Source organism: Tinamus guttatus, unplaced genomic scaffold (genome assembly GCF_059628265.1).
Source record: "Tinamus guttatus ecotype Peru unplaced genomic scaffold, ASM5962826v1 Tinamus_guttatus_pri_ptg000048l, whole genome shotgun sequence".
In the NCBI taxonomy this organism is placed as follows: domain Eukaryota; kingdom Metazoa; phylum Chordata; class Aves; order Tinamiformes; family Tinamidae; genus Tinamus; species Tinamus guttatus.
The window spans coordinates 13,023,049-13,038,707 of NW_028288582.1; the positions used below are offsets into that span (position 1 = coordinate 13,023,049).

General features: G+C 36.3%; 1 protein-coding gene across 2 annotated transcripts in view; it reads left to right on the forward strand.

Moving 5' to 3' along the window:
- Positions 1-15,659, forward strand: part of PPP4R3A (protein phosphatase 4 regulatory subunit 3A) — a 38,285-nt gene that overhangs the window by 12,396 nt on the left and 10,230 nt on the right. Inside the window, exons 1-6 of one of the 2 annotated variants that reach the window (XM_088539730.1) lie at positions 3,304-3,325; positions 4,873-4,971; positions 6,749-7,366; positions 14,602-14,679; positions 14,772-14,888; positions 15,201-15,317. In XM_088539730.1, coding sequence (XP_088395856.1) covers positions 6,824-7,366; positions 14,602-14,679; positions 14,772-14,888; positions 15,201-15,317 — 855 coding nt within the window. In that variant the 5' untranslated portion in view covers positions 3,304-3,325; positions 4,873-4,971; positions 6,749-6,823. Of the gene's footprint in view, positions 1-3,303; positions 3,326-4,872; positions 4,972-6,748; positions 7,367-14,601; positions 14,680-14,771; positions 14,889-15,200; positions 15,318-15,659 lie in introns of those variants that run through there. The other variant, XM_010215739.2, reaches the window with a different exon arrangement.

Sequence of the window (15,659 nt, forward strand, 5' to 3'; positions counted from 1 at the left end):
GAATTTAGCAAATTGTCCTGCAATATGTTGATAAGCTATCAGAATACTGTATACTAGAGAAACCTTTAGGTACTAGATGGTTATGAATATCATGTTTTGGTTTGGATTTTTTTCTGGCCTAACAATAAATGCCTGCAGGGAAGAGCAGTGTTCTCTCTGGATGTTAACATCAATGAGAAGAAACTGTCAGCTACCTGTTCTCTTAGTTTTCTCACCTTATGAAATAAATTTTAAATCATTTCTATTACAGAGTCAAATTCTGATGAAGTACCTTAAATTTCTCTTTGTGAAATCCAAGGGCTTTTGAGATAATAGAAATGTACAACATGCCTGCTGCTCAGCTTGCCAATAAGTTAAATAAAACTTGTTTAATAGCCAATAAAATGTGTGACTTCTAATGGGCTTTAGGGGGAGAGACTGGTATTCGAGACTAATACTATACATCCATCAACCCTTCTATTAGGGAAAATAAGCCTTTAGAGAAATTGTTTCAAAGAGTGAGGAGAGACTGTGATAGATACCATTTGATAGACTAAGCGCTTTCCACCTCTGTACAACTCCCAGTGCTTGCTAGTTCAAACTGATGCAGTTGCTTTTTTTACAATTAGCTGCTTAAGAATGAAATTTCAGACAAAACTATGATATGCAGTAGCGGTTCCTTGAAAACCAGCAGTCTCCTCCTGTAAAAAAACGCAGTTTGCTTCATGTGGCCACAAACAAACAAGTAGCAAATGAAAGGTTGACCAAACCCTGAAAAAGTTTCAGTTGGGCCTGTGTGTTTACAAAGATTAAAAGAAGAGTGCAAAAAAATCGACCTTTGCTGGTTGATGTGACAAATACATATTTATGATAACCCTGAATACATAAGTCTTCTAAGAAGAACTCTTGCGCAGAATCCTTACTGAAATTAAGAATTTCCAGTTATTTTTAAGCAGTCGTAATGAAAGAGGACAAATTTATATCAACTACCTCAGGGAAACAGCACAGTTAACTTCCATAAGATAAAGTAACGTTAACACATCCAGCTGGCACTATTGTCGAAGTATTTTTTCTGGTTATCATCTTAATGTTTTAAAAAGATCTTGCCAAAAACTCTAATGCACCTTGAAAAATACAACCTAGAACACAAGGATTCCATAGAGAATATAAAGTTAAAATACATCTTTTATTTAAAAATGTATAAAAATCCTTCACTGATGAAATATTTGTCCAAGTTTTTGACGTAATTCATAAAGTGTAGTTCATATAAGGCAGTTTTGCCCATCAAAAGCAGTCAAGAGACAGGGTAATATTTACTGGTTCGTTTGGGGGATATCTCCCTTTAGTATAGAGACAGGGTAATATTTACTGGTTCGTTTGGGGGATATCTCCCTTTAGTATAAGTAAAAAGGCCACATGCATTTCATTGCATTTAAAGGTACGCTAGGTGAGAACGAATTTTACATCTTAATTTAAATCTATCCAGTTCCTTGTTTGGAGAATAATTTTAGTTTGTAGTGCTGAAAAAGGGGTGATTTTTCTAACAGAACTGAGCAAGAGCTGCATAAGATTCATTTCCATACCTCTCTAACTATAGCTAGCATTACTAAGCAGAGGTATTTTTGCACACTCTTGTTTTCTGTGGGAATTGATGAGGTAGTATTAGAAATTAAAGATGTTTTTGGAGTTCCCGTGTACAGTGTTTGGCTTTTGGAAGCAATAGAAAGGCCTGTTCTATAGCTGAGAGATCCACAGCAGTTCCTGGGTTTGCATTCAGCCATTCAGTGATGCAGATCAAACACAAGAAAGATTGCTTTAAATAAAATGAGCACAAGCCAACCTTTTATTCTTGCCTTTTATTTATTTCATTCACATCTCCCTAAAAGACACATGCAAGTTTTGTACTACTTTTTGGTAACTATAAAAAGCTTTATGAGATTAAGAAAATAAAATTGCACTAATAACTGTCTTCATTTAACAGTGAATTTAAACTTTAACGGAAGAAGGTGTTATGCAACTGTGTTTTCTCCTGTTGCTTCACTGTCTCTTTTCAAATGCCCTTTGAGGCCAGAAGGGATTATGCAAACAAATAACTCTCTTACTAAAGGTCCAGAGAACCACAAGGGCTAAATTTATATAGAGGTACTGACATGAATGAATAAGATGAAATCGCTCTGTTATGATGATAAGACAGACTGAGAACTCTCATACTTGTAAGTTGTTTGTGTTGGCAGTTGGAAAATACTTTTCTAATATTAATGAAGTGAACTGGAAGATTACTGTTGTCATTCAAAATATTTCAAAGTCTTTCACCAGTTATTTTGTTTTGAGCAGGAACGATTAAAAAAGAAACCATATTTGCAAAGATAAAAAATAATCTCTGGACTTCCGTATGTGACAGTGGATTATTTTATTCACAAGAACAGTTGCTGTACTATGGCCAAATATACTTTACAAATGTGTGACTATAGTTTGCAAAAGCAGCTTTACTGTGGAGTCTTCCCTTTCATCTCTCCAGCGCCTGCCTTCCTCCCTCCGTTGCTCTCTTCCCCAGAGGAAGAAAGGCAGATCAACCTGTGTTAGTCAGGTTAGCGCCTTGTCGTCAGAGATGGACTTGGGGGCGTTGTTTATTTGACCTGCAGCAGTTAATGTAAATAGTGCTGTCATTATTTGCGTCCCTTTAGTCATTTCCCTACTTGCTAGTCATGTTCTTGGTAGAAAGAAGAAAATGTGTTTTGGAATTCATTTATAAATCGCTTGCTCAGAAAACGAACAGCTTTCACTGTAGGAAGGAATGTCTTAAGTACTGCAAGATAGCTTGCCTGCCTTAAATCTATTTATTTATTTATTTCTGTTAAGCTAACAAAACATCGCTCAGCAAGAAGCTGATCAGACAACAGCTTTAAAAAATACTGCAATATAATACTGAAGACAGGGATTGATTATTTGTTTTTGCCCTGATAAATACAGTGCATATTGCAGTAAAATATATTCGGGTTATACAGTGTTTACAAAATTGGAAGTTGAAGTCGCATTAGTGTTGAGAGGCTGAGGCAACTTCAGTTTTATTCGCGTTCCTCTAGTAGTCTTTAATTTTGGTTCTTTTATTCTAAGGGCCTTCTCTAACAGAACTACTGTAAGATGCTTTTTCTCTTCCTAGATAGGTGTGAGCAGTACTAGGTGCTGTCAATCTGTTATTACCAGAGTATTTGCACTGTATTCTGCTTTGTAGAGGATAAACTATTAATTGTGACTTTCTTTCTTCCTTTTGTATTTTGGAGGTGGTCTTCCTAAATCCCTTTCTTCTGTGTACCACCTCTTCCTCAACCCTTTGGAAAAGGAAAAGGTAAACTATTTGCCATTTGCAAGGTAAACCCAGGAGTGCATCCGAAGCAGTATAGCTGCTCTGGTAATGGCAAATTGATTATATTGTATTGCTTGGCTGACTCCTAATGGAGCTAGCTGGATCGTGCTTTTAACATTATAGTTTAGTTTAAGGTGTTCCTGGTAAGTGCACATTGAAAGCTAAACATTAGACTTCTCTTTTTGTCAGTGCTTATCTTTATATTTGAAGTAAATTCAGCTTAAATAATATTGACTGTTTTTAAGTTTGATACAGGTCCAGCAAGTTTTTGCAATTAATTTAAATGAACTCCTCTAGGATTAATCACTGTGAGCATAGTCTATATTTAGTAAGCACAGATATTCTGCTTTATGGTTCTCAGTGAAATATAACTAAAAAGGTTTCTTTTTTTTGTACTAGTGATTAAATGCTTGTTTTAGCATTTAATTGAAATAATATTTTTTCATTTGGCTGTGTATATTTAGTGTAGATCATATTTCCACTAGATTTTCCTTTCCGTTTCTGGATTAGATTTTCCTCTCTAGATCATTTTGTGATTCTTTTTTTTCTTCTTCTTCTTTTTTTTTCTTCAGTCTCAGTAATTATGGTTTAGTAACCTGGTTATAAACTGCTGCATTGAATACCTTACCAATGTGCTACACTGGTTTTTGAAGTATCAGCTGTCACTTCTGAGTTTCATTTCTGTATGCAATATGAGGGTTCTGATAAACTCTTAGATTATTTTAATAAGTTAATAGGAGCTAAAGTTTCTGGGTAGTAAACTAAGCAATATTTTAACTAAATTGTCTAAATCTAGAGTGAAAATGATATCCTTTTAGAATTGCAGTTTGATCTGAGTAAAAGTGATGTGCATAGGTCAATACAAAAGGTATGCATGTTTAAGGCAGTTAACTGTATGCATATTCCAGGTCTGTTCTTTTTCTAAAGTTTGTAGCCCTCTTGATGCATATTTCTAAGCACAGTATTCTGAGGCCCGCCTTCCAAAAAAGAAGAAAGTAATTCTTACTTCTGTCCTGCAAAATATTTGTCATTTTTTGTACTTCTTTTGCAATAGATTACAGAATCACAGAATGGTTGAGGTTGGAGGACCTCTAGAGATCACCACCCCGCTGCTAAGCAAAAGATTGAAAGAAATTAAAAGGGGGAAAAAAAAAAAAAACCTTAATACCTGTTTCCTTTATTATTGTGTTTTATCAGTGGATGCGGTGAGGTAAAATGTACATGTTCTAAACATAGCTTTTGACATTTAAAAATGTATGGCCACATAAATGGAGACTGAAAACATTTTCTTTAACTTGTTTGTTCTGATTTGTGTTGAAGTGTGTTTTACTTTTCATTCCCAAGGATCTCAGAGCTTACAAAATCTTTCAAAGTATGATAATTAAATTTGAATTATAGCTCAGTGCTATCATAATTAGATGACAGAGCTATCTTTATCTTAAAATAACTCACGTATGAGTCTTTAAACACTGTTGAAGTTTGTAACATGTAAAATACGTTGCCTAAAAATTCTTTTCTTTTTTTTAAAGGATACCTTGATTGTGTGGTCTGAAGCTGAAAATTATGATTTGGCACTTAGCTTTCAAGAAAAAGCAGGATGTGATGAAATATGGGAAAAAATATGCCAGGTAAGTTTGATGTTTAATCAGGATGCCCAGTAATCTTAGTCTTTGTGTTTGTGAGTGTTAGGCTGTCTTAAGCATTTAATTTGAGCCATAGTAAAAACAGAACAACAGCCTCTCCCCAGTTTTTGAATTTTCGGATGCGGAAACTTTCCCCTTTACCTAGAAATCTAGTATGAAGTTCTAGCGTGATTTTCACAGAGCGTTTTCAGGTCTTTTTTACTTAACATCACTTTTTAGATCCATTTTCTCCCAAAGAAGTTTATCTCTAAAACAGATGTTTAAAACACTTTGTAATAAATCAGTATTCATAAATAACTTTTTCCTGCTTGGCCAGAAAGGTAGAGTTTATCTTTCTAAAGTTTTATTGTTGAGAGAAGAATGTACAGGAGCTCTTACGTAACTGATACTTGTAAGCTGCTAACTAAAACCCGGAGAGTTTAATCAGTATGTCCTATGACTGATGTGATTATCATAGTTATTACTTGGTTCATTACCAATTCTTTCCTTGTAGACTTTCTTCTTGCTCTTAATAAGAATGTACTTCACTGCCTTCAGTATTTGGTTCTAACTGATTTCAGAAGTGAAGCAAAAGAAACGTGGTTTCATTGTTCAGGCTTTGCTTAAAGCAATAGTGTTTTTGCAAGAATCTAATGTTTTTACTTCCTGTTTTGAGACCTGAGACGTATTGTGTTTTTCTCTAGTGCACTTCAAACATTTTAACCTTCTTTAGACATTAAAGCCTTCTTTTAAAAGAAAATCTCTTTTTGATAGTACATGTGACTGCTGATAGTGAACAGTAAATGAATTTAAAAACATTCTACATTTTAATCTATATGCATATAGAATTTGTGTTGTCCATGAAGAATTATTTCTCCCAGATCGTTTTTTTATTAAATTTCAAGATTAAAAAAAAGCTGCGCCTTCTATTTTTCTACATAGCAATTCCTTTTTGGATCTGATGCATCATCAAATACCATAATTAAGATGAAACTAAGGCTGAAATACCGGTGTGCAAACATCTTTGTTCATTTTTTTCACTAATTTGTACTTTTCTAGTTGTATTTCTAGAGATCTCTGCAGATCCTGTGCCTTGTTTTTCTGACAATGTCAGATTTCCTCTACTCTTCATTAAAGTTGGGTTCCGGTTGTCTGTGCTTAAGAGCTTTGTAGACTTTGGTGTGGGTTCTGTGCCTCCATTGAGTATTTATAGAAAGTACACCATAACACATTTAGACTTGCAGCTCTCCAAATCTGAAAAACAATAAAACCAACAAGACTAGTCTCTTTATTCTGTTTAAGCAGGAGCATCAACAGTTTGTATGTAAACGTTTATAGCTATCACTGCGTTATTGTAGTACTGGTTTTCATTTAGAAATTTACTAGTTAATAAGGGCTAGAAACAAATAGCTCAGCACTCTCTTAAAGGCTTGCGGTCACTGCTAGTAATTGTGAATTTCCATTTGTATGTGAAATATTCTGAAAATGTATCTTTTATTTCTTTTTTTTTATTCTTCATTGCTAGCTTCTCTTTTTAAAAAGAATAAATATAACTAAATATCTAATATAGAAAAAAAACTTTGTTTCTTCTTTCTGAAGAAATTATTTGGATATCTCATATCTTCTAAACCAGCAAATCTCAATGTCACACTTATATTTACACCTGTATTTTGGCCTTAGGAGGCGGGAAAATGTATGGCAGTTGAAATGGTGTTTTAAGAAAAATACTAAAAGTTCATTAAACATTAAAACTCTACTTTTTTGAAAACATGTTATTTTATAGGTTCAGGGCAAAGACCCTTCTGTCGACATTACTCAGGACCTTGTGGATGAATCCGAGGAAGAACGTTTTGATGATATGTCATCTCCAGGTCTAGAATTGCCATCTTGTGAATTAAGTCGACTAGAAGAAATTGCAGAACTTGTGGCATCTTCACTGCCTTCACCATTACGTCGTGAAAAGCTCGCACTAGCACTGGAAAATGAGGGCTATATTAAGAAGCTCTTAGAAATTTTTCATGTGTGTGAGGACTTGGAGAACATTGAAGGACTACACCACTTATATGAAATTATCAAGGGAATCTTCCTTTTGAACAGAACTGCACTTTTTGAAGTCATGTTTTCTGAGGAATGTATAATGGACGTAATTGGATGCCTAGAATATGATCCATCTTTATCACAGTCACGGAAACACAGGGAATTTCTGACTAAAACAGCAAAATTTAAAGAGGTGATTCCTATATCTGACCCAGAGCTGAAGCAAAAAATACATCAGACATACAGAGTACAGTATATTCAAGATATGGTTCTACCCACTCCCTCAGTATTTGAGGAAAATATGTTATCAACACTTCATTCTTTCATCTTTTTTAATAAAGTGGAAATAGTTGGTATGTTACAGGTAAGTTTGAGAATTTCAGCCTTTTAATTTGAGTGTGGGCAAATACATTGGATAATGTTTCTTGGAAAGACTGGATTACTTCCTTGGAGCTTTCACTTCAAGATGACTTCAGGCTTTATAGAAGTAATATATAAAAAAGAAATAAGAAGTTTGAGCACTGAACTGTTAAATTGATGATCATAAATGAATTCCAGATTTTATACTAGATTCTTTATAACTGATGATAACCTCGATAACCATAACCTTGATAAACAAGATCACAGCATGTATATCCTAAGCAGAAGGCTGTAATCATCATGAAGTAACAGTCTGAGAAGCCTCGCAAACCTGACTTTGGGAGAGGGCTGAAAAACACTCAAGAACAGTATCTCAATTTGCGTATCCAGATGAGTCTCTCTAAAGCATCTTGGCCTCTTAGCCAAGTGTTGATTCAAGTAGAGTTGAGGGTGTAGTAGGTGTTGTCTCAAGAGGCAGAGGGAAGAGCTATACAGTAATGCTGGTGTCAGTATTTGATATTGAGAGAGATCTTGGGGAGCTTTGGGAGGGAAATTGAGGAGGAAGACCTGGCACTGCAAACTCGTCAAGAAAGTATTTGCCAGCAACCAAGAGGTAATTTGATAAAGAACTAGTGGCTGATTAGCTTTCATTTGTTCTTTATCCCTTATAAACTGTGTTAGATTTCTACACATAGGGTAAGGTGGGTGAAAATATCACTGCTTAGTACAGTTGCAAACTCCTTAGTTGCAGTTTACAGATGAACTGAAGCCTCAGAGCTTCAGTGATTCTACATCTCTGAACCTTTTCTTCTGCTGCTAATGGCTCTGATTTGGGGGGAATAAGGTATAGTTTGTGGGTAATGGAGCCAGGATAGGTAGCACTGGCTAGGTTTTAAAGTAAGGTAAATATTTCAGATTGTTGAAGTGCTTTGTAGAACACAAGTGAGACTGTGCTGTACTCCTAGACCTTTCATGTGAGTTTGTAAATAAGATCCTGTTGGGAAATACGATCAGTTCTTGTTTTTGAGGGAATTAAAGTTGGATCTGGCAAATCATATGCTCATTGTGTTTATGAGATTAAAAGGCTTGATAAATTTGTTTATTTTTCCAATTCTCATAGTGTAGTTCAAAGCAAAGATTTAAACTAATCTGGAGTTTACTCATTTATTTATACAGAAGTGTTTCAGATTGCAGTTGTCTATATTTCTACCCTCTAAAGTCACATTCTACCCCTTCTTTTCTCACCCCATTCCTGCTATCCATAAATAAAATATATGATAATGTTCTTCTCATTTCTTTATGTAGAATAAATAATATTCTGAGATCAAAGTAGAAAGACTGCTTTATTTGAGTTCACTGTTATGACTAGTTCTTAATGTAGTTCTTCCTTCCCTGTGGTTTGACATTCACTTTTTAGCTGGTAGTATCACAGTACTTTCTTTGGACTTAGGTCATGAAAGGTTTAAAATTAACTCTAACTACACTCCAGGCAGGGGAGTTCCTGGCATTCATTACTTTTAACCTTACCAGATCCAGCTTTTTGACTAATCTTACCAGTGTATGTGCAAAACTGCTTCTTTTTTGAGTAATTATTAACTGCAAGGTTTCTGGGATGCTTCATGGTAATTTATTGGGAGCCACACATATGTCTTGAGTCCTTTGTTTTCTGCAGTGAATGTGCAATATAGGCACCTGTGCTTGTGTGGATGACTTCAAGTTCTCTCTCCCAGACCAGGTGGGCTACAATAGGAGAGTTTTAGTAAATCATCACAGAAAGGTTAGGGTAAACAGTTCCCTGTGAGCGGCTGGTATCCCGCAACTCTCGTGCCTGCAATTCTGTTTTCTTGTATGACTCTGACCCTGAGGAGTAAGAGAAGAAAATATGTTTTGATAAAAAGATGAGCTCTGGAGGAATCCTTGTATCAGATTAAAGTGAAACCCTGCAATAGCCCAAATGTGTGTAGAGAAAAGTGATTGGAAATCTGTACGAGAATGGTTGTTAATGGTTCCCTGGTTGGGCTGTGCTGCTTGTGCCCTCTGCTTTGTGACAGACTGGTTGAGTTGAGCTGAAACTACAGTGTGTTCTATTTAAGCCACTTTCTGTCCAGATAATTCCATGTAAAGTCAGTTTTTCAATTAGAACTATTCAATTCGGTAACTTGGACAACCTTCAGCATGGAGGCAAGACTGAGGAATTGAAGGATGTACTGGTTCTTGGCATTTTGGCTTTCAAAAAGGTTGTTAGGAGAGATGTTGGACCTTTGGAAAAAAAGAAAAAAAATGCGTAGGCCAAGAAGATACCCACTTCCCTGATTTTGCTTTTTGTTCAGTGGACAAGTATCTTTTGCCTATTCTGGGATAAAAGCAAAAGTGGAGAGTGGGTCACTTTTGATTTATAAACCATGTTCATCCCTCTTCATTAAGTTTAGATTTCCCATATTTTTTTCTTAACATGCTAAAACTGCTTGCCTTTCTGTGGAGTTGAGTTTATTTGTGATAAGGTCTGTCATGTTCATCAAGTGCTCACTATGCTCTGTATAATAAATCTAGGATAGCATCATTTCCAGTAACTACTGTAGAAACTTGCTCACTTCCAGGTTTTATGATCAGGTTGTACAGCAGGTGCAAAGAAATAGATATATGACATTTTTTTCCAATTTCAGCCCTTCCTAATGTGCTCTCAGAGCTTGGGGTCCAGCCCATTGTAGCCTTGGGATGTGATAGCCACCCAGGAGCCTTGCTGAGACACGGAGCTCGCCAAGCTTGAGAGTGGGGGTGGGACAGGTAAGTAGTGTTTCTTACTTTATATGACGCTCTTTTGCAATTTAAAAAATACATACTAATGTTCACACTGGAGGCCACCAGTTTTTTTCCCTTTGTATTACAAACTAGTTCTTTAAAAAAAAAAAAAAACTTGCAAAACTGCGCCATAGAGTGAGCAAACACTGTTTCCTTCCATTCTCTACCCCCTTTCTCATTGGCGTGTTCTTTTTGACAGCAAGATCCTGTGGTGTTCATAACTTCTAGAATACAGATTGTTAGGATTACTGCAGAGCTTGTTATCTTGTGTTTTCAGGAAACTGGACAGTGGAAAGGGAAGAGGAAATACATATTTAAATAATTAATGCTTAGTGGAACAAGGATAACATGGCATTACTGTACTTGTAAATCAGATTTTTTAAAATACAGAATTTGTTTTACTCATAGTTCCTGTCTCCCCTTCTAATAACTGAAGTTTGTGGGCACTTGGTTACACACATACATTTTACTAGATATAGGTGTAAAAGTATGCTATTCCTCATTTTAAATATGGAATTGTATTTTACAGATAGTTGCTTACTCTTAACAAAGTTCCCAGAAAATAAATATGAATTATCTATCCTTAGGGGTTTTTGAGTAAGAGCTATGTCAGTGCACGTAAAGAGTTCTGCCCAGATGGAGGAGTATTAGGATGCCTCCATAGGTGAGCTGTTTCATAGCAGTAGCTGGCTTAGGAATAACTCTATTTTGAGAATTATTTGACCGCATAATTTACCGTGAAGTGTAGAAGAACACGTTCCATGGGAAAGTGCTTGATGAAAGAAGTTTACAAGTGTTGCATGCTGATGGTTTCTGAATTAATTTCTTCATTGTCAAAAGTGATTTTGAAGTGCTGCTGCTATTTCAGTATGTTGTCTGAAGTGGAAACAGTTCATTGATAGTGAATGAAAGGCATGTGTAGGAAGACAGTCTGAGATAAAGGGAGATCAAAGCCTTTTAAAACATGAGATCTTTTATTGTGGTTGTGGGAAGGAATGCACGTTTGAAACTATAGTTCTGCATTTGCTGGTAGCATTTTATAAAAAATTCACTTTCTGGGCTGAAATATCCAAAAATGATAGCCTAAAATGAACATGCAGATAGAAAGCAGGATCGAAACTATTCTCTTTTTCCATTTAGTTTTCATTGAGTTTCTTGGACATTTTTGAGGGTTTTTTTCATTTATGTACAATCATATGTGTGCAGTGTCTGATGGCTGAAAGTCACAGTGTTGAATGGAAAATGACCTACTTTTGAAGAGCGCTTTTAGGTGCCTTTTGGAAGGAGGAGGAGTTGCTTTGAAAGTTGAATCACAGTTTCAGAATCCTGCTTTGTCTGTGGGTTTTCTTGTTTTTAAACACAGAAATGATTGAGTGAGAGGCGAGCCTGGCTTGATTCCAGCTTCGTCAACTTTGAAAGATGTTCAAAGCATAGAAGCATCTACTTAGAGCTTGCAGAAGCGTAAATTAATATACTTAGTGTTTGGCCTATGCATAGTTTTGGCATTGGATGTTTAATCATTTCTAGCATGGAGAAAACATATAACTTAATTCGGAGATGATTCTGTAAGTTGTCTTTAGCAGTTTTATTTTTTCTTGGAAGACATTTGTGACCTTCAGAGCTTCTGGAGTATATCCAAATGGATATGGACACCTGTCTGCATTGAGAGGCCAGATATTACAGAGAATTATTTACTCTGTATCTGTTTCACAGGCATAGATCTTCTCAAAATTTTCCAAGATGCAAAAAGAAAACAAAATCGAAACAAAAACCAGAGTACATTTACCTTTGTGTAATTCTGATTTTCAGTGTTCAGTAACTTCCAAAATACATGAACTCTGCTCTCTTGTGCATTTGTTTAGATTCTGAGAGTGTAGCTCAAGAACGTATCTTTAACTAGAGTATCTTGTCAGTAATTTTACAGCCTTCTATGTACAGATACATACATACATTATTGTAGTTAGCATTTTCATTGCATTCCCAGGCTTTCTGTAGATGAGAGAAACCTTTTTACATCAATAACAACCAGTCTGCTTTTTGCTAAGCCTCTGGAACAAGCCTCACTTGAAACATAGTTCAGGGCTAAATTAGGAATAGGGGACTTAAATTTCCGTGTTGCTTTTATTTTCTTGAAATAACTGCCATTTATTGCTTATTTTCCATGGAAGGAATTTCTGCTGTGGGGTATTTTGGATCAGTTGGTTGCTCTACTGATTTTAAGTGAGATCAGACTTGTGTTGAGGGTGAGAGATGTCAGAAAATACTGATAATTTGAGTTACAATATATTTACAAGAATTTGGGGGAAGAGATGGTAATGGTGTGGAAAACCTTTCGGTATTATATTTAGAAAAATTATGTAAAATGCCATATTACGTTACACGCTTGAAGTGTTGAAAAACTGTTACATGCACAACTTTGGCAAATTCTCCATGAAACGTTAAGTGTCAGCATCGAGTTCTTCATCAGGTAATGTTAGTGGTGGTGGAATGAGTCCCCTGCAGCAGCGCCGGCCGCTGGCGGCAGAGCGGCAGCAGGAGCAGCTCGGCCTGTGCTGCGGGCAGCCGGCCCTGCCAGGCGGGCACTGCCCCGCTGCACTGCACAGTGTTACCCTGCAAACTGCCCCTTCCCAGGCCACCTTTGTCCCTGGGGCCTCCAGCAGGACATAAATGAGTCCCACAGATCACCAGCAGCGAATGTTGTGCACAGAGGTTCTAGGGGTGGCGCTTTTTTTTTTTTTTTTTGCTTCCTTTTCTCTCCTCATGGAGAGAAATTCCACATTTTAACTTAAAAAAAAAAAAGGTTGTTTTTGTTTGTTTTTCTTTTGTGGTGGTTGTTGATTTGTTTTTGTTGTTGATAACCTAGGGAAATCCTGTGTTCCTTGTATTGCAGTAGGACCCTAGTCACGGTTGTGCTCAGCCTTGCGCTGTTTTTCACCATGACCATTCTGAGATGTTTCTGGGGTACTGGCTGCAACTTAGGTTCAGGCCTTATATTAGAGGTGAAAACTTCCACAGAGTAACGAGTCACACTGCCAAAGGGAAACAGGCATGTGGTTTTTCTCTAGGTTTGTTAGATCAGATGACTTTCATTGCTCTTTTTCCTGGATTTATCTGGATAGAACATGAAGCATTTTAGTCTGTTTTAAATATACTGTTAATCAGGGAAGGTAACTTGCATGTTCTTCAAAGGAACTGTTTTTGTTTTTAGAGGTTGTCGTCTATAATGTTTTATTTGAGTAAACAAGTATGTCAGTATCTCTCCGGTATTTATGTTACCTGTAATGTCTAATGAGCTAAACATTAGAATTGAAAACTTACTAGACCATATTAACAACTGGATACCAAGTAGTCGTATATCCTTATAATCTTTCTTTGCAGCTTGAGTGTCCTAAAATCAAAGTGTAAGAAAATATCAGAATGTTTGGGTGTAGCTGTATTGGGTGTTGCTGCAAACACAAGCAGGGCAGCATGGGGTATTACTGGGATTTTGGATGAGGGGATGCTGCTTGTGGTGTTAGCACCTTCACAGGAAGTGCCTTGCAGCCTGACATTCTGGCACCTTTTTGAAAAAACTCTTCATCTTTGGCATACAGGTATTTTTAAAGCAAATGCTGTCAAGTACTATCTGGTATTGGGAGAGGATGGGGAGGGCTTTGCTTCTGTTTTTTAATGTAGCTATGTAATGTAGGATAGTAAAGATTAGGAGAGGGTAAGTACTGCTTTTTGTTCAGGTCTGTTGATACATATCTGTGATGTTTTGGCCACTGTTTGTGGTTTTGCTAAGCTACAGCAGCAAGAAAAATAAGTGTTTTTTAATTGCTGCCAGCCAGAAGGCTCAATGAGCACTGCAGCTTGTAGGAACGGTTATTTTAATGTGGTTTCCAGAGCCACCCTATTCACAAGAGGGGGAGATGAAATCTCACCTCATCACTCCTGTCACAGTGCTTGTGTTTTCTTCCTGTTGCTATGCTCTCATAACATTACAGGGATGAACATACGTGGACAGGGCTGCATTGCAAGAACGTGTTTCTCATAATGCTGAAAGGCTTGGAGCAAAGGTTTTGTAGCGTGATTGAGGGGCAAGGACATGTGATGAGGGGAAAGGAGTTAAAGAAAGCGGCGTAGGCGAGAAGATGAGGATGGCAATAGAAAGAGGGCAACCAAAAGATCATACAAGATAAATCATAGCTAAGAATGAAACTTGAGCAGGGAGGGAAGGGCCAAGGAGGGGAACCAGCTGATCATGGTAAAAGCTCCAAGGCAAGATTTGTATTAATGTGCTTGAAAATGGAATTAGATGGTTGATCCTTATATGACTATATGCAGTACACAATAGTGTTCTCTCAATTGCAGGAGGCATGGTTTAGAAGAACTTTGTATTATACTTGGATGCCTTTTGGTATTGTCAAATAAACAAATGGTATTGTTTTGCCTTTGTAGGAAGATGAAAAATTTCTGACAGACTTGTTTGCACAGCTAACAGATGAAGCCACGGATGAGGAGAAAAGACAGGAATTGGTAAGAAATCTGTAAAATACACATAGAAGGGACAAAGCGATACTTGCATCCCATTTTTCATTACTAACTGATATGTTAATCTTGTATTTCAGGTAAATTTTCTTAAAGAGTTTTGTGCATTCTCTCAAACATTGCAACCTCAAAACCGAGATGCATTTTTCAAAACTTTGTCAAATATGGGCATCCTGCCAGCACTAGAAGTAATACTGGTAAGTCAGCTCACTTTTGTTTGTCGTAATAATTTTATTTTTCTCCAGAAAATGGTTTTAAAAATAAGCCAAACTTCAGTCATGTGGTTTTAAATTCATTTATTTTAAAATTTCCCATCTTTATGTACTGCTTGGTATACTGTTGACTAAGAAAATAGGGAAACAGACCCAAGGGAAACTATAAAACTTGTTTTAACTTGTTTTAGTAACATTTACATATGACGTGTAAATAGTAATTCAGAAGTGTATGAGTTCTCTTTTTCATTCATTTTAAAGATTTTTATTGTAAGTAAGCATGAGTGTTTTTTTCAGGGTATGGATGATGCACAAGTACGAAGTGCAGCCACTGACATATTCTCATATTTGGTTGAATACAACCCATCTATGGTACGAGAGTTTGTCATGCAGGAAGCACAGCAAAATGATGATGTAAGTAGAACGTCTCCAGATAATGTGTTAGTGTTGTTTTACTCAGTTACTATTTCATATTTACCATTGTATTAGTGGAGAATAAATCTCATTTTCCTGTGCTATATTTGAAGTTTTATATTAGAAGTGTCGGTTTAGATTTTTTAAATGTATTATTTGGGAGTGTTTTTAGTATCTACTATGGCAATAAACAATATTGTGAAAACAGTTTTGTCTTGTGATAACTGAAATAAGGCTTACCTTATCATGCAGGAGTAAAAATATGACTATAATCATGTTCAGAACTGCAGTTTTTTGGAAGTAGAATTATAATTCAACCTTGAGTAAAATGACAAAACGTTA